General features: G+C 38.8%; 1 protein-coding gene across 3 annotated transcripts in view; it reads left to right on the top strand.

Moving 5' to 3' along the window:
* The first annotated feature begins 32 nt into the window (after nt 1-32).
* LOC111867101 (phosphatidylinositide phosphatase SAC1) overlaps nt 33-24935 on the top strand; it is a 75295-nt gene continuing 50392 nt past the window's right edge. For all 3 annotated transcript variants that reach the window (XM_023856608.1, XM_023856607.2, XM_023856609.2), the window contains exons 1-5: nt 33-110; nt 197-291; nt 7203-7408; nt 10617-10748; nt 21213-21324. In XM_023856608.1, coding sequence (XP_023712376.1) covers nt 73-110; nt 197-291; nt 7203-7408; nt 10617-10748; nt 21213-21324 — 583 coding nt within the window. In that variant the 5' untranslated portion in view covers nt 33-72. The remainder of the gene's footprint in view (nt 111-196; nt 292-7202; nt 7409-10616; nt 10749-21212; nt 21325-24935) is intronic.

Genomic DNA, 24935 nt, shown 5'->3' on the forward strand with positions numbered 1-24935 from the left:
CATTTTCAGAATTTGGTATGCCTGATGGGTTGTCGAGTAGAGGTTATAAGTGTGTTATCTGTAGTTGTAATTATGTCTGCTATTGCAGAATTGCACTGCGATTTTATATTGTAAGTAATGGCGCATTTTAATTCAGGAGTTATAATGGATCCAAAACAATCAGAATCTGACTTATTATGCCATTTTTTAATTTTAGGTACATTACGCCTGAGAAATTTTATATCGAAGCACTTAGTGGTGGAAAGGAGTTACTGGTTATAGATCGAGTGAGTCAGGAAATTTCTTTGCAAGGTCTGTGTTTTCTTTTTTCGAGTATAATATGTAAGGTTGGTTACCGGCAAAATGTTGCCGTTGATAGTCTTGTTATTATAATTCGTAATTCGTAAATCACAACATATCGAAAGTCAATTACATATTCTTATTTTTAGTATTAGAGGTTGATGCGGGATGATTTTCAGGATCCTGTTACATTAGTTGAAGGTTACATGTATATGTATACAAGTCAAATAGTTGGCTGTATTCCGTATAAGATTGCTTATTAAACAGTTTTTTTTTTTAATTTGTATATGCATTGGAAAAAAGCAACTTAAGCTTAACAGTTGGTATATTCGTATATCTGTATATACTGTTGGTGTGAATGCTATTCGTAATATTGCATTTCAGCATCTTGTTTCATTAGTTGAATCAGCAGCAATGAAGGGCGAATGAAGAATAGACAAAACTACGTCTTACACAGTTTTTATAAACGATTTAATTTTTATTAACAAAGTCCACCTTGGACATAGAACTTTCAGACTTTCATATTTTATATTGTCATGTACTCAAAAGGGACACGTCTGCAGTGAAACAATCGGTGCGAGGCATATACTTAAAGGTGGTTGTATGTACCTGAAACGTGTCATAAGCACATGTAAATCATGAACTAGGGTGTAAAAACAACATTCCAAAACTAAGTAGTTTCATCATACAGCTGTTGTGTGTGTGTCTGTGAGAGATTCTGAAAAAAATTATAATGTTGCTATATATTTTCATCAGTTATGTTCAGAGACTACAATGAACATTGTTCTCAATTCTCACAGTGGTCTTCTGTTGTTGCATTTACAAAACTGAGTGTGCTGTATATGAGGGAGTGTAGCTCTGCGGTATATAATTTATCTGTATGATGTAGTTTTCTTGTTCTGCTTTCCCTACAAGTCAGTCTTTTATCTTTGTGATTTGTTTGGGGCCCACCCAGCCTCAAATCCAATTGGTACTGGTAGTGAAGTGGCTTGTGAGTGAAGCTGACCACTCACTTCCATATAGCACCAAGGTCAAGGAAGATGGAGCTATACCTCCACTCCCCCATGTGTCTTCATGGCATAGTGCTTATCTAATTAAACACAGGGACAACTTTACTTTTACCTTACAGCCACTGTGTTTTTGTCCATTCCATACAGTCCAACATGGCCATAAGCCTGCACTCCCATTCTTTCCTACCTTTGACATTCAGTATATTCACCTGGGCTACAAACCATGTAGCAGGTTCATGAACCGTAGTGTTTTTAAATATGATGATGATGATTTTGGAAGTGCTTTTGTCATTTCCACATGCGAGAGAAGTTCCATGACCTAGTAGAATTATCAGGATGAAGGCTTGAATCACTGAATTTGGTAGTTTAGAGGTAAAACTGTATGCTTATATTCTAAGGGGTTCCTGGGTAAAATCTCAGCCAGGTCTGAAGACATTCTGACTGAGGTTTTTTTTGTTGTTATCCTCAGCCCTTCCAGACAAAAATCATTATTCTATTCAGTCATTCCAGTGCCAGCTGGCATATAAGCAGAGATTTTAAGCCTTTTTCAATTCACAGCACACTGAACAAGGTGCTAGAATTGTCAGGGCACACCATCATTTTTTTAAGGAGAGATATTATCATTAAAAAAAAAGTACAGTAGACTCTCGATTATCCGCGCGCTGTTTAACCGCTTTGCGGCTCAACCGCGGCAATGTATTTTTAAAGATTTTTTTTTNAACACATCATCAGAACATCATTTCATCTAATCATTTTACAAATAATCATGGATTTCAAAAGAGTCGTTTTTAAAATTCATGTTTATATTTGTTATTATTGCAAATACTGAAATGAGATTAATATTAGAGTCAATTTCCTGTATTAGAGTTCCTGTAGTAGGGTATTAGTGGTGGTGGGGGGAGGGGGTTGCGGGTAGGGGTGGTGTTCTGAGAAGATAAGTAGGTGGTTTTGGGATATATTATATTTCTTGCATCTGATATATCCCAAAACCACCTACTTATCTTCTCAGAACACCACCCCTACCCGCAACCCCCACCACTAATACCCTACTACAGGAACCAACCGAACAAGCAAGACACATCAGTAGCCATCACAACAAGGATCGTAACAGATCCAGCAGCATCAGAGGACGCGGAAGAACAGTGAGACCTCCAAAAAAAGTGAAAGTACAACCAATGTAATAAAGTTGAACTTTAACCAGTGGTAGTAATTAAACTAGTTGAAGTGAACTGGACGCAGTGGCAAGCGTAAGTAGGAAGTGACTGAAAAACAAGTGAAAGTGAAAGTATAACCAGTGATCTGAGTCGAACTTCGATTCACAAAATTTAAAAATTTTAAATTTTAACTTTTGGAATAATATTTTAACTTGTATTTTATAAGAAGAGCTTGATATATCATTGAGCATAAGCCTGAATAAGATACAGGGTTGAATAAGTGGAAAAACGAATGTGATTGCGTGTAATTATACAGTTGTTCGTACACCTGAGGATGACCTCTTGAGGTCGAAACATGTAGTGTGATAATAATAAAAACGTGTTGTGTAGTCGGTAAAATTGACTCTAATATTGATTAAATACACAACAGGATGCAAGAAACAATTAAACTGAAATGAGATGTCATTGAAAAAAATATGTCATTTTTAAAAAAAAAATCCTGTGACATATTCCATTGGCCTCAAGAAAGTGTCCCCTTCTCCGCTTTCCCCTGCATATGCACGCATGCACACACACACTCTCTCTCTTTCTCTTTTTTCCCCAATGAAATAGTGAAAAATCATGTTTTGAATAAAATAGTCTGCACTATGATAGAAAATGTTAATGCTACATTAATGGTTTCTATTTACAATAAATATGAGAGGGAAAGATATTTAAATATAAACATGAGTAGAAATAAAAGGTCTTTATCATCATCAGAGGTATGCTTCTACGATCAGGAATCCACTAACACGTAAAAGTTTTTAAGAGTAGAAACACTTAAAACATTTATGATGCCCACTATATGTAGTTGTTTATTTTTGTCGTATAAACGTTGATGTAGAATTTTTTTTTTTTGGTAATGTTTTTGAATTGTATTACTTAGAAGTGGCGTAGTTGCAATCACTTCCCTAACGGATAATTAAAAATTTCCCACTGTATTTTATATAAAAAATTCAATTTGTTTCACCACAGCAGCCTTCCTTACATTAAAATTATGTTTATGAGTGTGTGTATAAACTTATTTTAAGATAAGAATTTTATTCGTGAACCAGTGTGGGTTGGTTGAATCTTCCTTAGTAGAGGAATTGTCGTCTATCCCTCGGTGGTGTGTTCTTGTTATTAATGGTGTGGTTTGTATGCATGCTGTGCTGCTGTTCATGCATACTGCCTGTATTTAAAGTGTGATTAAGAGAGGTTGGAACCGAAGTGCCAATAAATCCAACCATTTGAACTAGAACCCGTCATTCTCGTCACGCATACCACCCTATACATGACAGTATGGTTCATTGATTCATGTAGAAATCCCAGTCGATGAAGAAACTGGTTGCATTTTGCCATACTTCTGTAAAATGAGGTATAGAAATGTTGAAGAATGGACCTGTAATCTTTGAATGTGTCACTAATGTGTTCCAATATTATTGTTGAAACCAATTGAGAAAATGTGTATCCTGTAAACCCTTCATAAGAAGTTATGACCGTATGACTTCCATGAGAGATATGCCTAAATATTGATTGTGCTTATAGTATTGAGTTTAGTCACATCATCAGAGTATAGTCAAAAGACTATTTAATGTAAATATGAAGACATTGTGTGGGGTGCATCTTATGAGATATATGGGAAAGTTCCTGGACTGTTATTGTTAACTGCCTCGATGAAAGAAGATGAGAGGGGAGGCCAAGGTCACACTTCTGCAAGCCTATTGCATCAGGCTGCCATGTGACATAGCGCTGTGAGCGCACACTCTTTTTATATGAGCCTGTTTTCGACTTCTTGTTTCATTTTGCTGCAGTGGATGGCAAAATTGAGCAACGTTTCTACATCAAGTTTTTCATGAAGATCGGTAAGTCAGCTAATGAAACCCTTGAAATTCTTCATGAGGAATATGGAGAACATTTTTTTAAACCAGACAGCGGTTTTTGAATGGCATTGACGTTTCAAGGCATTTCAAGTGTGAGCTGAAGATGACATGAAAAAATTCAAGAACTCATCTACAAAGACTGTCACCAAACAATCCATGAGCTCATAGACACAACTTGGACCAGTTTTGGAGTCACCAGGAGATCTTAACAGAAAATCTGAACATGTGCCACACTGCCACAAAGTCTGTTCCCTGACTCTTGACAAATGATCAAAAGCAGCGGCACATAAATGTGTGTCTCGAGGTATGAGAGAAGGCTAATGAAGAACTAGCTTTCATCTCTAGGATCATAATTGGTGACAAAAATAGGATTTACAGTCATGATCCAGTAACAAAGCAACAGTTGTCACAGTGGAAGAGCCCACAATCAGCAAGAGCAGAAAAGGCGCCGCATGTCCGGAGTTCAACAAAGAGCATTCTTATTGTTCTTTTCGATGTCAAGGGGATTGTTCACCGTGAATTTGTTCCTTCAAACATTACGCTCAACTCTGACTTCACTATGACATTTTGAGACACTTGAAGTAAAATGTTCATTGAAAAAGATTGGAACTTTGGCTCAACCACATTTTGAGATGCTTGAGATAAGATGTTCATTGAAAAAGACCAGAACTTTGGTTCATCCACAGCTGGCTCCTTCATCACAACACATCCTATCACACATTCCTGAAAACCACAGAGTTTGTGACTAACAACATGGTTATCATTCCCCACCCTTCCTACTCACCGGACTTAGGCCCTAGTGATTTCACTTTGTTTCCCAACTTGAAAATGAAACAAAAGGGACAACAGTTTGAAACTGTGTCTGACAACCAAAGGGAATTGCTAGCAGTACTCACTAAGGAAAATGACCTCCATGGTGCTTTTGAAGCATGGGAAAAACAATGGGATCGCGTTATATACGTTCCCAAGGAGACTATTTTGAAGGAGATGGCAGCCAAAATTGAGTAAGTTAAGCCAGCATTTCTTTTTTGACCTAGTTGGGGAACTTTCTGATGGCACTTCATATATCATGACTCTGCTGAGACTTCCAATGATATATTGAATACTGCCAGAATTCCTAAGAATTTGTGGTTTTGACAAAATTTTATTACTTGGGGTTCTGTTTGCATTATTGATATCACCCAGATACTCTTTTCTCTCTCTCTTTTGCAGACAGATGAGATTGCTTCATCAGAGTCAGTCTCCAAAATGAGATTCTCTTCTGTATATTCTTTTTAGTCCTGACAGTTTTGCCTTTGCAGACAAAAGAAATTATGTTTTGTTGAGAGTAATAATGGATCATCCACTTTCCCCACATCCTGAGAGGATTAGAATATATAGTGACCCTAACAAGATTAGGTAGTGTAGTGATGTTCCACACCACCTCACTCCTCATTCCCTTTAACAGCAGTGCTTGATGTAATATGTATTCAACCCCCGCATAATTTTGTACCATGTACCACGAGCTATCCTACTTGTTTATTAAGTTGTCCGTTTCCTGTATGGGGTAGTCTAGACCCCGAAATTCTGAGTGAATACAAAATAAGAGGTTCACCCTTTTGGGGAGAGACGTGCTTATGGGCACTTCCTGCAGATGTTCTCCCCTCGTGATTTCAAAAATCATTTTAATTGGAATCCTCATTTAGAATTCCTATGACAATCCAGTGCTCCATACGTCTGAATGGTCAAACTATTCTTTAAGGACGACGAATCAAATGTCGATCCTGAATCTGACTCCGCCCTCAATAGGCGTGTCTCTGGGTGTCCAAGCACCAAGTTCAGGGTTCGAATCCCTTTAAAAACTCAGGCTTTGCCAGCCACGGCGGACACCACGCTAAACTTTTGACTTGTTCACTTCGGTCGGACTCCTCGCCAGTTTAATCACTATTTTGTGTTATTACTGAACTTCAGTGCGGCATCATCGAGTAGTACACTCAGCACCTCCCTGGAGGATACCTCTCACTACCTGCCGAATCCTATCGCGTTGGTGCATGGTGCACTCACATCCTTTTGTTCATTTATCAAGTAACTATAATTAATATTCCTAATGTAACCTTGTGTAAGCATTTGATTCAATACATCATTCTATTAACCTGAAAACCGACTTCCGAAGACTTGAATTTCGATTCTTAAGTGCTCCAACGATCCCAGTCCACAAGACTTTGGCTCGGTCTACAAGTACATCCCATCACTATCCTTCGAGATACAACATTGAGAACTTTTTATTCCTTTCCATAATTTTCCCACTAGATACTAGCAGGCCATTCACTCATTAACCTCCATCTTTTATGCAATTTAAAACTGTTCACAATCTGTCTTTCATTTAAAATAACATTAAAATCTCTTTAATTTGCTAAATGTTTCAGCCCTAATTGACCTTCTTCAGGCAATTGTTAATGTTTTGAAAATCCTCTCACTGCACTAGTGTGTGTGATTACAATGATGCTGCATATCATTGTTCACATTAAATTGTGTTTGTTTGAGAATAAAACTCTCTCTTCATTCCATGTTATGTTTCTTTTTCGGTGTCCATGTTTGTACCCTTTTCATATGTGTATTCTCACTAACTGGGTGTAAGGACATACATAGTTCAGTGAAGGAAAAAGGCGGTACTTTTGTGCTAAATGTATAAATTGCTATAGGCTGAGTTCAAAATGGTGGGTGCTTGTCATTTGTAAATCATCTAACCACTTAATCTGTGCAGTGAACACAGTGTTGTTAGGTAAGTCCAGAAACCCAGAAGAATGCAAACTGTTATTTGGACATAAATGATCTTGTTCACCATTGCATCCTGTTGATTTCATTGTGTTCTCTTCCAGTGAATCACAGTCAGATCCCCCAAGCTTCCAGCACTAAGCCAATATGTGGGATAGTAGGTACTCTTCAGTTATTGGCTGGGCCATATCTTGTGATAATTACAAAGAAACATAAAGTTGGAACCATAAATGGCCAAACCATATGGCAGGTTGCAGAAACAGATGTGATATCATACAAACGAACCTTGTTACATTTAACTCAGAAACAGGTAAGCTGAGTGATTGTTTTAATGCTGTCGAGCTCATAAACAAAGTTGATGAAAGTTAGACTTTCATTAGACTTTGTTTAAAAATAACATGTATTTCTGCAGTATTTTGTGCATCATAGTTTACATCTCTTTATTCCCTTTGTTTTGTATTAAATTAGTTACTCTTTTTGTGGGACAGTGACACTGCAATGTTAGATCAGTTTTAAAGGGTTGTACAACATTGTATTACAATTGGGATTTCAGATTTTTGGACTTTGCCCATCATCATGTATTCTCAACAGAACATAATGTTTTGTGAGTTGGATCTTTCATTCTCAGGTGAAAGGTGCTGAGTTACCTATTCAGTTGGATCTGTTAGATTTATCTAGTCTGTCGACCTTCTCACCTGACGATGGAAAGAGACACAATTACCAAGAAGTTTTCTTCTGTTTGCAATGCCAGTTGATGGGCAGTGTCTTAGTGAACATATTTTTAATGAACATTTTAGTGAATTATAAACAAAAAATATAACAGTGTTCACAAGTTAACATCAAGTTACATTAAAAAAATATAACTTACACAATGAAACAGTGTTGGCAAAATTGATATATACATCATGATGGCTTTGTACAGCTGAAACATGTCACAAAGAGATGTGAGATATGAGACAAGGACAAATGTTGCATTTGAGACTGTAATACATGTGTACAAAACTAACAGTGCCCTGCACTGAGCAAGTTTGCTCAAGCAGCAGTGCTTCTGGTATGTATCAGAGAGATGACCAGTTTGAAACTTGAGTAGGACATTGATAATCCTGATGGAGGTTTTCCATAGCTTTCCGCAGTCCCGGCAGGCAAGTGCTGAAACTGTACATCAGATTAGGTAACTTAGACCCATTACCATGATGTAAAGCTGATAATTGAATGTAGTTTATGTTTGTGACCACTGATGGTAGTCAAAACATGTCTTGGCAGTATAAATGACAGTGATAAGTATATGTGTCCTTAGACGGTATAAGCTAAAACTAACATACTCTGTCACCATATTCAGATTTGTTAGAGAATGTAAAACTTATATCTGAATGTAAACTGAATGACTGTGACAGAAGAATGTTAAAGTCAAGTACTTCCAACATTAATGTTTGCCATTGGAAGCAATACTAAGCCAGGTCCGTGCAGCTCCCATTCTTCTAATCCATTTGCCTTCCAAGTGACCACTTTCTGAGAGGTTTCCCCCTCCAAAAGTCTGTATGTCCCTCCACTAAACCACATGTCCAGCAGACTGTAACTACATTAATCTTACTGTCCTAACAGCAGTAGGTAATAGAAAGTCATGGAGCTTCTTCTGGGTTAAGAAATCTTATTGTCATGTAGAAGGAAACTAATATCTTACAGAAATCTGCCTGAAGATAGGGGCTTTGTTACTTCTGGATACTAACCGCTGTGAAATCATGAAAATATGTACAAAGCTCCTTGCTGTGTAATATCCTAAATTGCCTATGCCTCTTGGCATTTAGGTCCATATATTTTCCTGAAAATTTTGCTTTCTGTCACTAGTAATTTATATTGTTCCACAAAGAAAGAAACTAAATTTGACAACCACATCTTTTTAAATTGTTGTTTTATTGTTGTATACCCATGGTTCAGTTACTATGGCTTGGTCGAGCAGAGTTTGGGTAGGCCGTTGCTGTGTGAAGATGAGACTGCTGGAAGTAACTTCTTACAAGACGTTTGTTACAAACAAGAAACTGTAACAATTTGACAGCAGTTTAAGGCATAAGGCCTTTCACAATGTCCAGCTTCCGACTGCACGGAGTACCGTCCACGAGGACTGAACTTTGTATCAGATCAGAGAATGACTGGAAACTTTTACAAACGTAGTATTTATACTGATTGCTTAGTGCATTGCCCTGTTCCACTAGTTTTAGCATTGTCTCCCAAAAAGGAGCTTACAGAATCTTCCCACTGCTTACAACATTTTATCTGTTTGGGTATTATCCTATCGTCTTGGACCTTTAATGATGTTCTCATATAGCCAGATATGGAAAGTTTTTAGAGTGGGAGTGTCAAAGAGTCTACTCCGTTTTCTGACATCAGAACAAGATACTTTTGTTGGTTGAGCAAGTAATATCAATGAACATCCAAGTTACAATGTTCTGGTTGTACAATCTGTGTCTAAAGTTACTACATGATTTTCCCCACTTATACAAAATTACCATATAAGAATTATCTTGTACAACAGTATAACTGTCTCAATATATGACGTTATTTTATATCCTTATTAAATGCTTCTGAAGCAGATTGAATACTGAAAACCACTATGCTCAGTTCCCCACCCCTTTGGCCATTACTTACAGCGGCAAAAATATAAAGTTGGATACTTTTTGGACAGAGGTGTACTTAGTATTCATTTTATGTAGTTAAACTAGTGAAAGTAAAATATATAGTTTTGTTCATATGAAATGTGCTTCTCTGAAAGATCGCAGTTTGGTTAAGCTACATTCATTTAAATAAGATCTAAAAGTTTGTGACGACAGTACATTAGTACAAATATTATGTTGCTCTCCTGTCTTTATCAGAAAACACCGTCTTGTTTATTTTTCAAGACAGTGTTTCGGAGACTGGATTCTGTTTCTGTCTTCAGGTAAAACCTATTCAGTTAGGCCAAATCAATAGAGCTAGTCCCTGTCTCCAGACACCTATGCCAGCACCAAGATGGGGTATACAAGCCAAGCTGTGTCTTTCAGATAAAAGCAGGATGATGGATTTAGTTTAATTTAGTTAGGTTTGTTTTACTCACCTCCAGCTAGTGCCTAGGCCAAAGAATTATAGATCTATACATCGACTCCCCCATACACCTTCGCAGCGTAGTGGTTAATTAGTTAAGCACAGGGACAACTTTTGTGTGGATGCAGTGAGCATCAGTAAAACACAAACACACTGAAACAGGTTTGGTGAAAGATGACAGACAAAATCTTAATTAAGCTTGCTTTCTTCTGTGATATGATGCTCTGTGTTCTGCTAGGTTATCACATACATTTGAGAGGAACATACTTCCTTCATTTTATGGGTAAAACTTCTACCTTGAAGATGGAGGCAGTGTGTTTCTCTGAAACATTCCACAACCTTCCAGACTACATGGTCTGACATCCCTGAAGACCACAGCATTAATAGTCACCACTGTGAAGTTATTCTAATGTTATTTTCTTTATCTTAACCCTGTGTTACAGATCTCACAAAATGAGCTATATATCTCAATGGTTGAAAATGTGCTGAATACACCATTTCTGTATTTCTCATACTCATATGATATCACACACACACTGCAAAGGTTGCACAACACCACACCAGAGTTCTTGCAGGTAAGTTTTGGAGAAGGGTAAGTGTTATGAGTATCTCAGCTTTTTGGGAACAGAAATTGATAATATCTGCAGCTGGGACAACTGTGTGGAAGTATGAAAAAGAATAACATGAGTAAGAAACATGGACATGGACAAAGGCAGGTATTAGTGAAAATGGCAGCTAAGATTGGATTTTTAAGAACAGTGGAAGGACAGACCCAAGAAGATAGAATAAAAAACACAAAATTGATAAATAAAAGATTAATACTAAACTAATAAGTACCAAAGTAAGATGGTATAGGCTCAATTTAGGAGTGAATGAAGACAGAATTGTAAAGAAGGTTTTGAACATGAATGTAAAAGGAAAAAGCCCAAGACAGAGATCAAAATCAAGATGGGAACCGTAAGTTGGAAAAGATGTCATGCAGAAGGAATGAAGCAAATTTAGGAATGGGAGCTTAAGAAAGGTAGAGATTGATGGAGAGGCTAGGTCACCTGCACAAAGTGGAAAAGTGTAATGAAGAAAGAAAGGAAGAAAAGTGAAACAAGTAGCATCTTTATAGAGTGAATCCTGTGTTGTGTGATCAAACTAATTTAATTGCTGTGTTGCGTCTACGTAGCTCTAAAAAATTCAGAAACACATGTAGTCATTGTATCACCTGATGATGACCAGTTGGATGGTCAAAACATGTAGTGATTTTAAATAAACAGTTGAATGGGTATACATTTTTAGAGTTGCACTGACAGAACACAGCAATCAGATTAAGTAGCATAGGTATTTTATAAACAGCTGTTAAGACATAGAGGTCAAAAGCCTACTATGTTACTATGTGCATCTGACTGTAAGTTGAAGTTTTTAAAGAGGATTAAACGTGTGAAGATGAATGTGCCTGTTCCTCTGTGACATCAGTAATGGTGTGCCAGACTACATAGGGTAACATCCTAGGAGGTAGTAGCTTTCACCGTCACTGTCATCAGAACATCAAATGTTGCTGGGTTTTAAAACTAGTTGCCTTAAAATATTTGTGGGTTGTCCTGTGCTGTTTACAAATAAAGAAATCTACGAAACATGTTGTGACCATGGCTGGGAGAGCAGACCTGTGGCAGCTGTGGGTTACTATAAATTGCATATGAATAGAATATCAGTTAGTTTCGGAAAGCAGTAGTTACTACATTTTAATTACTGGAACTTCCATTCTAAAGGGTTATGACGATGGTTGATGACACACAGAATTACTGGGTTTTTGGACTTTTGTTGTATCCCTATGATGGTGATGGGATACGAGAGGTTAGCCGAGCGGGAGACTGTTCCTCGTGGTACGTCGGACACTTAAGGATTGAAATCCAAGCCGAACTCGCAGTACAATACAGTGAATATATTTAATATAAATGATGTTGATACAAATGTTGTACAGATCAAGAATGTTGCCTGGATAGAAGTTTATGAAGTCCCTATGACGGAGCACAGAGACTCAGTGCAGTGTATGAAGTGAAATCTATGAAGTCCGATCCGCGCCCCAAAACATGGTCTTTTAAAGAGGCTAGGATGGGCGTTGGCTGGCAGTCACATGCTATGATTTCACATGGAATACATGCTCATAGCGGATGATCCCAAAGTTCCTTGTTCTCTGGTCGACAAACAAGTGTTGCATCATGCGTATTTGTCTCGACCAGTTATCTTATTGTAATTATAATTATAACTTCCTGTCTGTACAGTCAGACAAAATCATATACATAATGTTAAAGTAATATATATGTATGTTAAGGGGTGCATATATTACACCTCCCCCCTTAAGGAAAAATAAGCAGTAATAGTGCTTATTTTTGAGCAGAGTTACATTTCCTGTCCCTTTTGCAATCATGTGATACACATACACATACCTGCACGTAGCCTAAATCTAAGTTATGCAGAATTACAGTTATGATACCTTCAGACTTGCAAAGTTGCAGTCCCGTGCTTATACATTATTATTATATCGACATATAATTATCTTTTGCCAGAAATAATTGCATGCTTAGGGTTAGGATTCAGAGTCACAAGTTCTGTCACCTCTATGGCATCACAATGTGAATTTCTTGTCCTTACAGATGGTTTACTATTTTCGTATTTGAGGCTTTCTCTTGATGAGTGAACTGAGTTGACTATCTTAGGCTTAAAGATTATAGTTGTACAAGGGTTATTGTCCTTCCACCATCTTGATAGATTTGGGCAATTTTTACGACAGCACTTGCAACAGCAGCAATAACAGAGAACACACAAAGTTAGGCTTGTGGTGACCATCCCTATATATGACAGAAAAGAGAGGTGATAATCTGTGTTTGAATGTTTAATTTTCCACTCTTGTTCTGAGATTAACCTTTCAACGTCGTCTACCCTGTGACTTGCCACACGTAAATCGTCAAGGTGATTGACTATGTGTTTTAAAGGCAGGTCCAAATGAATATCGTTAAGGTTTACAATTTTACTTTCGGTTTGACAGCAGTCGACATCCAAGAACAGGTGAGGAATTATGTCCCTTTCTGTACTGTTTGTTTCTACCGTCATCTGGGCTTGAATGAGGACCTTGGTTCCATATGCCTTGCATAAGTTATTTAATTTAAGTTTACCTGTACCTACTATTTCGAGGTCCGTTGGTTCCTGTCCTGAGCAGAGTACAGTAAGAGTATCAGGTCGAGGGGCTACATACAGCCACTCGTTATTATCCAGTTGCGTCCAGATAGTCTGATTGATCTCCACGATTCTTCGGGAGCAGCTGGCTGGCACTACTCTAATGGGTTGCAGCATCTCTGCTTCGCAATCCTCATCTAAATGTGTGACTCGAATGGGATGTTTTTGTTTGCATATGCGATGGTAGCTGTCAATCTGTTTACAATCTTTAATTTCGTCTACCTTTAATTTCATGAAACCTTGCCTAACAGTATCCATCAACAGGTACTCACGTTCTGGTAAAATAAAAATAAATTTGTTGGTTGTATTTCTTATCTTAATAGGTAGTGGCAGAACGTGATAAATTTGGTAATTTACATGGTTAGATAAAGGTAGGCGAATTACATATACAAGAAAACTGTTCCTTAAAAATACATCAAAATCAATTATTCTTAACACTAAGCTTTGGTAAGCCACACTCAGGGGAATTGGTAATGAAAGTTCGCTTGGAATGTCAGCTTGACTAGCCTTTAAGTGATTTATAATCTGGGCAGGTGTTATAATATGGGGTTGAATTATCCCCCTTTGAGAATTGATAATTGCATCTATTAAAATTTCATACTCTCTTCTACACTCATTGATTGCTCTCTCTAACTGTATGGAGTGATCATTTACCGTGAGCAACATGGAGGTAGCTGTGAACATTCTCTTTACTTCGCCGTCGTGTTTATTTATGTGTTCGGCCATTTTCTGTAATCCCTTAGCTAAAATTCTTTCATTTTCGGATACATCCATCAAGGTGGAATTCATGGACCTTAACGTTGACCTAACAACTGTTATCTGTTCCTTAGAAAGCTTTAGAAAATCAATCTGTTCTTCTTCTAATTTAGAAATTTTATCAGTATAATAAGAGGCATCTTCACTATCCATTGTACCAAAGAGTATTTTGCTGATTCCTCCTATAAAATTGAAAACTCCACGCCTTGCACGTGAATAATTAATTTTCTCTTCATTCCTAGTTAATTGCCTAACTAACATTTTCAAGTTTTCTACTTCCTTAATTTTTATTTCAATAAACTGAATGGATTTCCGGCAGTCAGTAAAGTTAACCCAGAAAGTAAATTCATGGTTTTTGCAAAAGTCAATGGACATTTTGGCGTACTTTTTAACAGCATCTAAATTCTTGTCGGCTTCGTCAAGGTTGACGTAAGTGATAATTTTCCATTCTGTATTGTACAGCTGTGCTTCTCCTAATCGCTCGTAGTAAAGTCCCGGCGATTCGTTGTATCTTACTAGGGTCGCGTCGAGGGCGAGCACTTGCTTCAGATATATCAGTGTTAAGCAGACGGTCCAGAGTCTGTGGGTGGCGGTCATTGTCCTGTAATCAGTCAAAGAATGGTTTCAGTCTGTTTGCGTGGACCTTGAGTGTTCTGTTTCTTGGTAATTTTAACGTAACATTTACGTCCTCTACTTCCGTAACTTCGTACGGTCCTATCCAAGGGGGAGACAACTTTAATGATCTGCCTCTTCTGACCTTCTCATCATGTAGCAAGACCTTGTCTCCAACTGTAAATAACGGAACATTGACGTTCTTATCATGATACTCCTTGCTGCGTTCTTTCTTTGCTATCAAATTATTTTTGGCTAAGTCGTAACTGGATTGTAATCGAGATTGTAATTCCTTGACGTAATTATCATATGTGTATAGAACTTCGGGAGGTTCCTTTTGCAATATGCCTGGTACGTTAGGCTTTCTCCCAAACAGAAGTTCGTGGGGGGTGAATCCTGTAGCAGTATGTGGTGTAGTGTTAAATACAAAAGTGGCATATGAGATCCACTGATCCCAGTTCGTTTGATCTTCTAAAATGAAACAACGGAGATATTCCACTAATACTCTATGTGTGCGTTCCAGGGCTCCATTAGACTGGGGATGATACGCTGTGGTTTTTATTTTCTTAATTTTCAATAGTTTGCAAATATTAGCAAAAAGTTCGCTAAGAAAATTGGAACCTTGATCCGTAAGGATTGTCTGTGGTATTCCAAATTTCAACACAATTTCTTCCACAAAGGCTTTGGCAACAGTTTCAGCGTCTTGCTGTTGGATAGGAATGGCTATCGTGTACTTTGATAGTTCGTCTTGAAATGTCAACAGATATTTATTTCCTTCTAATGTTAGAGTTAAGGGACCAACAATATCCAAAGAACATTTTTCCCAAACCACATCCGGAGTTGTTGTGATCTGCAATGGCATTTTTGTCTTGTTTTGCGTAATTTTGTTCCTTTGGCAAATTTCACACCGTCTAATATAATCTTCTAACTCTTGTTTCATTCCTGGCCATGAAGTAAAAAGTTTTATTCTATCGTATGTCCTATTCATTCCTAGGTGTCCTCCAGTAGGCTTCTCATGCATTTCCTGAAATATTTTTTGTTTCTCGTCTTGAGTTATCTCTATCCTTTGTTCCTTGTCATCAGGGGAAATTTCAGCTACTTGAATCCTGCTCAGTGCGTCAGCATTTGTGTTCTTAGAACCCTTCTTGTATACGACCTGGTAATCATACTCCTCGAGCTTCAACCTCCATCTTAAGAGTCTCGAACTCGGGTCCTTCACACTGAATATCCATGTAAGAGGGCGGTGGTCAGTCACTATTGTGAATTTTCTACCGTATAAATATGGCCTAAAATATTTGCATGCCCATACAATTGCTAATAATTCCTTCTCTATCGTGGGATAGTTACGTTCAGCAACGATTAGGGTTCGACTGGCATAAGCAACAGGGAGATCTCTGCCTATAGGGCCTTGACTCAACACGGCTCCGATGGCTTCGTTACTAGCATCAGTAGTTAAAACAAATGGTCGTTTAAAGTCTGGGTATTGGAGTATTGGCTCCGTCGATAATGATTCCTTCAAAGCGTTGAAAGCTGTTTCAGTTTTCTCGTTCCAAATGTATGGCGTGTTCTTTTTCAAAAGCTCTGTCAAGGGTTTGGCAATTTTACTAAAATTTGGTATGAATCTTCTATAGTATCCTGCTAAGCCCAAAAATCCTTTAAGTTTCTGAGTGGTTGTTGGGGTTGGAAAGTTTTTGACTACTTCTACCTTCCTCTCGTCTGGCTTTACTCCTTCACTCGTGATGATGTGTCCTAGATATGATACTTCTTTTCTTAAAAATTCGCACTTATCAGGTTGCAGTTTCAGATTATGCTCTCTCATCCTGTCCAGGACGTCTCTCAATTTATTATTATGGATTTGTAAGGACTCTCCAAAAACGACTATGTCATCTAGGTAAACTAGGCATTTTATACCTTGGATTCCGGTAAGAACGGAATTCATTAGTCTTTGAAATGTGGAGGGGGCTCCCTTCAAACCAAAAGGCATTCTTTTGTATTCGTAGTGACCTTGAGGGGTGCTAAACGCGGTTTTAGCTTGGTCTTCCTGTTTTACGGGTACTTGTAAAAACCCACTTGCACAATCGATTGTTGAAAAATATCTCGAATTTCCTAGGGCATCGAGTACTTCCGAAATGACCGGTATAGGAAAGCTATCACCAATCGTGACGTCATTAAGTTTTCTAAAATCTACTACGATTCGCCATTTCTTTTTACCTGAGGCGTCTGCCTTCTTAGGTACGACCAAAATTGGTGAATTCCATGGGCTATTACTAGGGGCAATAATGCCATCTTGCAGCATTTGTTCAGTCTGTCTTTGTACTTCTTCCTTATGAACTTCTGGAATCCTATATGACCTTGTGTTTATAGCCCGGTTCGGGTTTATCGCGGGAGTAGGAATGGCGTGCTCGGCGGCGGTGGTAAAAGTTAGTTTATCTCCAGGTAAGTGAAATACATCATTGTACTCTTCGCAAATTTTGATAAGGGATACTCTCTCTTCACTGTTTAAGTGATCGGTTCTCAGTTCGTTCCGTAATTTAGCTAGGCGATCATTATCTTCTGCTAACTGGGTAGTAAATATTATTACTGTCTTCTCACACTCGTCGTTATCTATATCTTCCAAAACAACTACAGGGGGTTCAATTGTAACATCTGTCTCTAATGAATTTATTATACTTGTCACGCAGGTCCCATTGATTTCAGTACTCAACGACTCTGCTAAATATACACCGGGTATTAATTCTTTCTTTGAGATTAAACCTTGTCCCTTTGACGGGGTGGGCAGTCTCACTAAATTTTCTGTTCTAGCCTTCAATGTAATTTTAGTCTGTCTGTCCTTGTCCCTCACATTAGGGTCAAACTCGACTGCTACATTGTCCATAGTAATCCTTCTGTCACAGTAGTTTATGTTAGCTCCCTTATCTATCCAAAAGTCACGACCTAAAATTCCATCGTATTGCCATTGAAAATTGTCATTCATAACATGGAACGTATGCGTGGTTTCATACGGTCCCGCGAATAGCCTTAATTCAGTTGTTCCCTTGGTTCTCATGATGGTATTTGAAATTCCCTTAACATTTATGCCTTCACTGCAACTAATCTCTACTTCTGGTTTTAAGCTTGAACTTCTAACTAAAGAGATTTCGGCGCCCGTGTCAATCAAGAATTTCAGTTCATTTGTTTTACTTAGATCAACTCCTAAGGTCATGGTATCCAAATTTGATTTATAATGCTTCTTGCACTCGTTTATTCTAATTTGTGGACAACCCCTTAATTGTTCGGCCGGGCAGTCGTCTGGTTGCTCGACAACTCCCTTCCGCCATTTCCCGAATTAACCCATCCCTTTCCTTGGGATCTACATACATCAGCTGTGTGACCTCTGCGACCACACTTTCTACACGTCCGTCCCTGCGGACAATCTCTTGCGATGTGGTTGCCACAACCGCAATTAAAACAACTCATAGCCTGTACATCGGCCGAAAAGTCTGCGTCGTGTCCCTCACGATCGCAACAACTTGAAACTGCATTAACATTGGGCCTGTCTCTACCGACAACCCTTACATTATTAAAATCACGTCTGTCTCTACCGACAAACCTTACAACATTATCACTGGATCTGTCTCTACCGACAGTCCGTAACTCAGGGCGGGGATAACTGTTTGAGCTCAAACATCTACTGGCCGTGTGGCCGATCTTATTGCACTTATTGCATCTCAAGGGGGGCCCATTAGCTCCGGCGGGCGATCTCTCTTTCATGGAGAGGATAGCGCTCTCCTCTTCCAATGAAATTTCTATAGCCTGAGAGAGGAGGATGGATTCTCCCCTACTACGAACGATAGTTTGAATTCGTTCGCTGTGGAGGCCTTGTACGAAACAAGCCTTCCCTAAGTGATTTATAAGGCCTATGGCTCCCAAAATCTCTTCCGGCTTACAAACTCGCCTGGCAGCTTCCCTTAAGTCGGTCTGCAATTCGTCTATTTTGTTTCCCCATGAAGCTATACTTTCGCTCTTATCCTGACGAGCGTTAAACATTTTACAAGCGTAATAATCTAACGTACGCCTCGTGGCGTAGTTTTCTTCTAAAATACCTTTCACCAGCCTCCAGCTGTGTGTTAGGTCTCTTACCATTAATTTGGATCGGGCATCTCCTGTGATCTTAGCTTTTACAAACTTCAACAATGTGTCGTGTTTACTGGGGTGCACTAGTTCGAAAACAACGTCCACGTTTTCAATAAATTCCCTCAATTTTCGCTTATCTCCATCGAAAGGATGTGTGATTAATCTCATGGCCTCTGAGATGCTACAGTACTGCGCGCCTTCATCGGCGGCAGAGTCAATATCGCTACTGTTATCTGCCTCCATGTCTCACTTATTTGATCTCTGCCCTAAATTTTACAGCGTATTTCAAAATTTAATTTACTCACTTTCTTAACTTAATGTCTGCTCAGTCTAGCTGAAATCAGAGCTCAACCACTGTCCTACAGTTAATTCGTACGCGTTTGGGCGATGTCTTCTTCCCGAAGGAAAATCTTCCTAATTCGTAACCAAAATCTTACAAAATGATATTATTAAAGCTGACTTCCAAGGAATACAAAATTTTTTGAGTGTAGCTTACCCAATTGATGTTCTTCGGGGCTGCGGTTGGCGCAGGGGACGTCCCACGAAGTTCCTGCGAGATGTGGAGATGTGGATCGGGTGCAGCTTCACTAGGCAGGGAAGCTGGTCTCGATGCTCGGTCCTTGGAATGGACACAGGCTTCTTCTTCTCAGATAGGCTCTTCGGTGGCCTCTAGAATTAGTTTTGATGTCTAGAAGATCTCGACGATTGGGTGATTGTGTGATGGTGTTGTCTCGTAGTCAGTCAACCTCCGGCCAGAGCTCGTGGATCCAACGTTAAGCATAACCGGAGTGATGAAAGATGCAGAAGCAACTGATTAATGGGAGAGCAGGTCAGAACCACTACACTCTCCCGCGAAGGGCGAAATTACGACTCTTAGGCAACCTCTAAGAGAGTAATATGATGAATCGTCGAGATGAATTCCTTGAAGTTTCCAATTTACTGCTCGTACTGGTCGGTTGGCTGTGTCCAACCCCACATCTGACACCAGAAATGTTGGTACGACGTGTTGTATCCCTATGATGGTGATGGGATACGAGAGGTTAGCCGAGCGGGAGACTGTTCCTCGTGGTACGTCGGACACTTAAGGATTGAAATCCAAGCCGAACTCGCAGTACAATACAGTGAATATATTTAATATCAATGATGTTGATACAAATGTTGTACAGATCAAGAATGTTGCCTGGATAGAAGTTTTTGAAGTCCCTATGACGGAGCACAGAGACTCAGTGCAGTGTATGAAGTCCGATCCGCGCCCCAAAACATGGTCTTTTAAAGAGGCTAGGATGGGCGTTGGCTGGCAGTCACATGCTATGATTTCACGTGGAGTACATGCTCATAGCAGATGATCCCAAAGTTCCTTGTTCTCTGGTCGACAAACAGGTGTTGCATCATGCGTATTTGTCTCGACCAGTTATCTTATTATAATTATAACTTCCTGTCTGTACAGTCAGACAAAATCATATACATAATGTTAAAGTAATATATATGTATGTTAAGGGGTGCATATATTACACTTTATTCATTGTCCAGAATTCTAGGTAATAGAAGACACGACCACCATCTTGCTTTGTGTTCCATTGAAGAGTACCTATAAATAGATTTGTTCTTTTTACACTATATATAGTTTTTGCTTTCAATGCATTACACTTGATCTGTGTACTGTGGGCCCCACTACTAGCAGATAGATTTGATGGTGGAGGGCTAGAAGGCACTGGTTCTCTAAGAACTGGTCAGTACTGGCATTTGTTCCCTTTTCATTGTTTTATATTTTTGTAAGTGTCCCTGTTTGTAACCACTGGTTCATTAGTAACTATATTTAATAACCATGGCCCTGATGTTGATGACATGTCTTTTTATCCTCCTATCCTGTGTGATGATCGTAAAATTCTAGAAATGTGATTCTAATCCTCTGCATTGTCTGTGTTCTATCCATTGTTTATACATGACCAAACATTATTATACTGATACTCTCCTAGTTTTAACAAATATTGAATTCCATCTTGTTATCTTTTCCATCATTTTTTTCTAAAAAAATGTTATATCCATTGCTTGGATTTTGCTTATGTTTCTCTTTGTAATAGTTCACATTTCATTGTTATGTGTTAAAAGTGTACTTTATGGGTATTTATTTGTCATTGCCTTTGTGTCTGTCAGTTCCATGTTGTTCCTTTTACAATTTGACAGAATTTAAAACTATTTTGTATTCTTCTAAAAGCTAAACAACTTATTTGTAATTAAATGTTGTATTTATCTGCCTTTTTCGTACAAATTAGTTCATTGTTCTAGTCAAATCCTAAATTAATCCAATATATCTGTCTTTTCTGTTCTATATCCAGATGCCTTACCATGAACGAGCAGATCTCCGATTTGTTTGGAATGGACACCTGCTCCGAGAATTTGCAAATCAGCCTGAATTATGCAGGTTCTGCTTACCGTTGTTACATGGTTGTATCCTTTATGGTGTGAAGTATCTTGACTTACTTTATGAAATAAGACGTATGCACGACTTCCAACTGAACAAGTTTACTTAAGCAGAAAATGTTCTGGCCTGTTTTTTTGGGACATACTGTGACCGCTCTTTTTGACCACTGTTTTTGGTTGTGTGTCACTTGTGTGGTCATCTCATCACTGGCTGCTGGAGCTGCTGCTGGTGGGTTGTGGCTACAGCCTACTTAACTCAGCTCACCCATCATCCTTACCACCTCCGATTCTGGTTGTCAGTTAATTAGTAAAGGGTTGGGTGCCAGTAAACTTATTGGAATTTGTAGAATTACTTAAACAGCTTGCTTAAGTTTCCAGATGGAGATCGGATATACTAAATTTTACTCCAAGCTGAATCAGTAGCAATGGCTACTTCCGTGACGTCATGGCTTCCAGCCATATCTCCCACGCTACCCTTCTTCTGAGGTCCTAGAGCATACCCCCTCCTCCTCTTCCCCAATACCGCGTGATTTTCCCACCCTTTCTACCCCTGTGTCTCGGAAATAAGTATGTTTGGGAGCAGAGGAGTTAGTCTGATAAGTGGATCCACTTGGACGAGGACGTCTGGCGGACCAGCGGGAGTAAATTCTAAATTTCAGTTCAGCGGGGTTTTTTCTAAATCTGGTTTCGGCATAGTCGGGGGCTGGCCTCAGACATTGGGGTTACTTGCAGTCGCCAGCTATCGGGATAAGTATGGCGGCGATACACGAGTGGTTTAGTTAGCATTTTTACGTATATATTTTCTATGGGGCCGCCTGTGGCCGACTTGTTTAGTTAGTTATATATATATATATATATTTTCTTGGGCCGGCCTGTGGCTGACTTGTTTTGTTGGATATATTTATTTTCCTTGCAGCCGCCTGTGGCTGATCAGGAAGTGATGTCACTGGGCCAGTGGAACGGGGCATGTCGCTGAGTTGGTGTCATGAAGTGCGGATCAGTATAGGGCAAATCAGCCATGTCTTTTGGGTTATATATTTTGTATATTCTTGTAGTGAGTTATATTGTGTTTGTGTTTATTAAATCTTGTTGTTGCTATTTGGTCAGTCATTAACTTCAGTAAGGCCCTCCGCTGCGAGCTTGGATTCCCTGTGACGACCTTAGGGAGTATTGTAAACATGACACAAGAGCCTGTGACGATGAACCGCTCCTGACTTCACGATGGTTGTAGGTGGTAGGGTGAAGACAGGGGTAGCATCGGTTCAATACAGATTTTGCGTCCGAACAATTGTTGAGCTGGAATACAACTAACTTAACAGAATGACTTCTCCTCAAAACTGAAAAGTCCTGTCTGTTTCATATCGTCCCACAAGTCACCTCCTTAAATTTTGAGGATTGGTCAAATTTGAACAAGAGGAGTTTACTTCATTTGCTATTTCTCCAGTCAGTTCCAAAATTCAAGGGAATTTGGACTGTCATGACTTAACATAATTTTTGACAGTCGTTTGATGAATTCTACCCGTAGCGTAGGCTCGGGGCCTTCCCACTTTTGACGTATGGTGTCCTGGACCTGTCAGAAATCGTATTCTCAAAGAATTCCAGTGAGCAAATTTTGAGTAGAATTTCTGGGAAAAAAACTGCAGGGGTCCTTCCTGTTTCTCTCTTTGAACCTATGTAATGAGCCGCTTTCTTAAATTCAAGTATTGGACTAAGTTGCCACCTTTAGAGTAAGAATTGGCCTATGTCCCTCTTGGATCATCATTGTTCATGCAAGTAAATATCTTCTAACAAAGCGATTACTACTAGTAAATACATGTTCCAAATTTAAAACTGGTATGGGATTGACGGTACAGTTACAATACCCAGTTCTGATTTCATCAAGGGCACTAAGTATCCTGACTGAGATTTTTGTGGGTTTCCTCTCTGTTACAGGATACCTGAGCATTACAGAAAGGTATTCCAGATTAGTCCATGACCTTTTTGCACATTCATTAGTTACCATTTGATGCTGTATAAGTCGAGTGTGGTTTTTCTGTACACAGCAAAATAAATATAATTGTCCTGCTCTGTTTCTACCATTACAGTACATGTAGCTTGAAATCTTGTTATTTTTCAGATTTTGTAAACTTTTTCAATGCATATGACATTTTTCATCAGCCCATTTTTACACTTTTCCAAAATTTTCAGTCTTGAATTTATATTAAATAAAGATTAATTTTGACCTGGCTTTTATCTAAGTCCACAAGCCCATTTAGTGATCAACATTTTTTTATGTAGCAGTTGCATAATCAGTTGATACTAACAACAGAATGGTTGTATTTGTAAACTATATTCCTTTCTTAAGGATAAGAGTAAGCTTATGAGAACATCATGCTGTCTGTGTGACTGTTCATTCCCCACATTCAGTTTTGGAAGCAGTTGGTTGATCTTCACATTGTCATTGGTGGCCACTCTTAACACTTTACTGGTTTTAATTTCCTGCAGTCTCTCATGGCAGATGTGTAAATGTATAAGATGGGACTGACAGTGGCACCACTCATGAAGTAATGCATTATAATAGGTCTTTGAAGAATATGCAAGACTTGTTGCAATAATTTTGTTTGTATATTGTTAACACCTTAACGTGGCAACCACATGAGTATTTTTGTTCACTTTTCAGTTTAGCAGCAGTCATTAATGCAACATTCTAGCTAAGAACGTGAAATTTTGTACAAAGATATTGTCACATGTCAAGGGTTTCATGACTAATAGTAATGGGATTTGGATTTGTTGATTGATTTTATTGGTGCCTTCTTTACAGTCTGTCTTAATCACAATGAATTACAATAATTCACAGTCAGTCTCTATCCAAACCCTTCTTCCTTGGGTGCTGAGGACTCACCCCATTCTGATTCTGTTCTGTACCACTTATATAGTCTCAACACGGACCCCACGGAAAACACTGCCTCTGAACAATTCGCAAGGGTGTTTATGGCACCATTGCCTAGAAATGGACGTCCTGTTGTTCCACAGTACGCTTCTGCGGGAACATGTTTAGTGACCCGTTACCTATCAATGTGCATGGTGCAGACCACATATAAAACACTTCTTATAATACCATATTGTTGCATGTTCTTATTTAACCCGTTGCCGTGGTTCGTCGTGTATGTTTCGTCAGGGATTTAAATCGTCTGGGGGGGTTCGACGTGTATGTTTCGTTCAGCTGCACACCTATGTTATAACGCCCATAATAATTGATGGTTTTGCTGTAGATTGTTAGATTTTTCGCTGGCCTGTTGTCAGTAGAACAGAGTATAAATAAGACACGACTTTATCTGTGCCAAGTCATCGTTACATATGCCTGTCTTGCAGCAAAGTTCCTGTGGTTCTGGGGAGCGGTTTGTAGCTGTACTGTTATGAAGGCGTGTTTTTCTTTGCTTCGAAGATATAAACAGAAGAGACGTGATGTTTACTGTTGTATATGATATCATATTACCCTGAGCTGGCCACATTGACACACTCAACTGAAATTCTTAGAATAGGGTTGTCCAGTAATTTATTCTCGCATTATCCATTGATTTCGCACAGTACAAAGGCCCAGTTCTGAGAAAAACGCCACAATTTAAGGCAGAACACTGTGGTCACCCCCTGAGACGATA

The sequence above is a fragment of the Cryptotermes secundus genome, unplaced genomic scaffold (genome assembly GCF_002891405.2).
Source record: "Cryptotermes secundus unplaced genomic scaffold, Csec_1.0 scaffold291, whole genome shotgun sequence".
Taxonomy (NCBI): Eukaryota; Metazoa; Arthropoda; class Insecta; order Blattodea; family Kalotermitidae; genus Cryptotermes; species Cryptotermes secundus.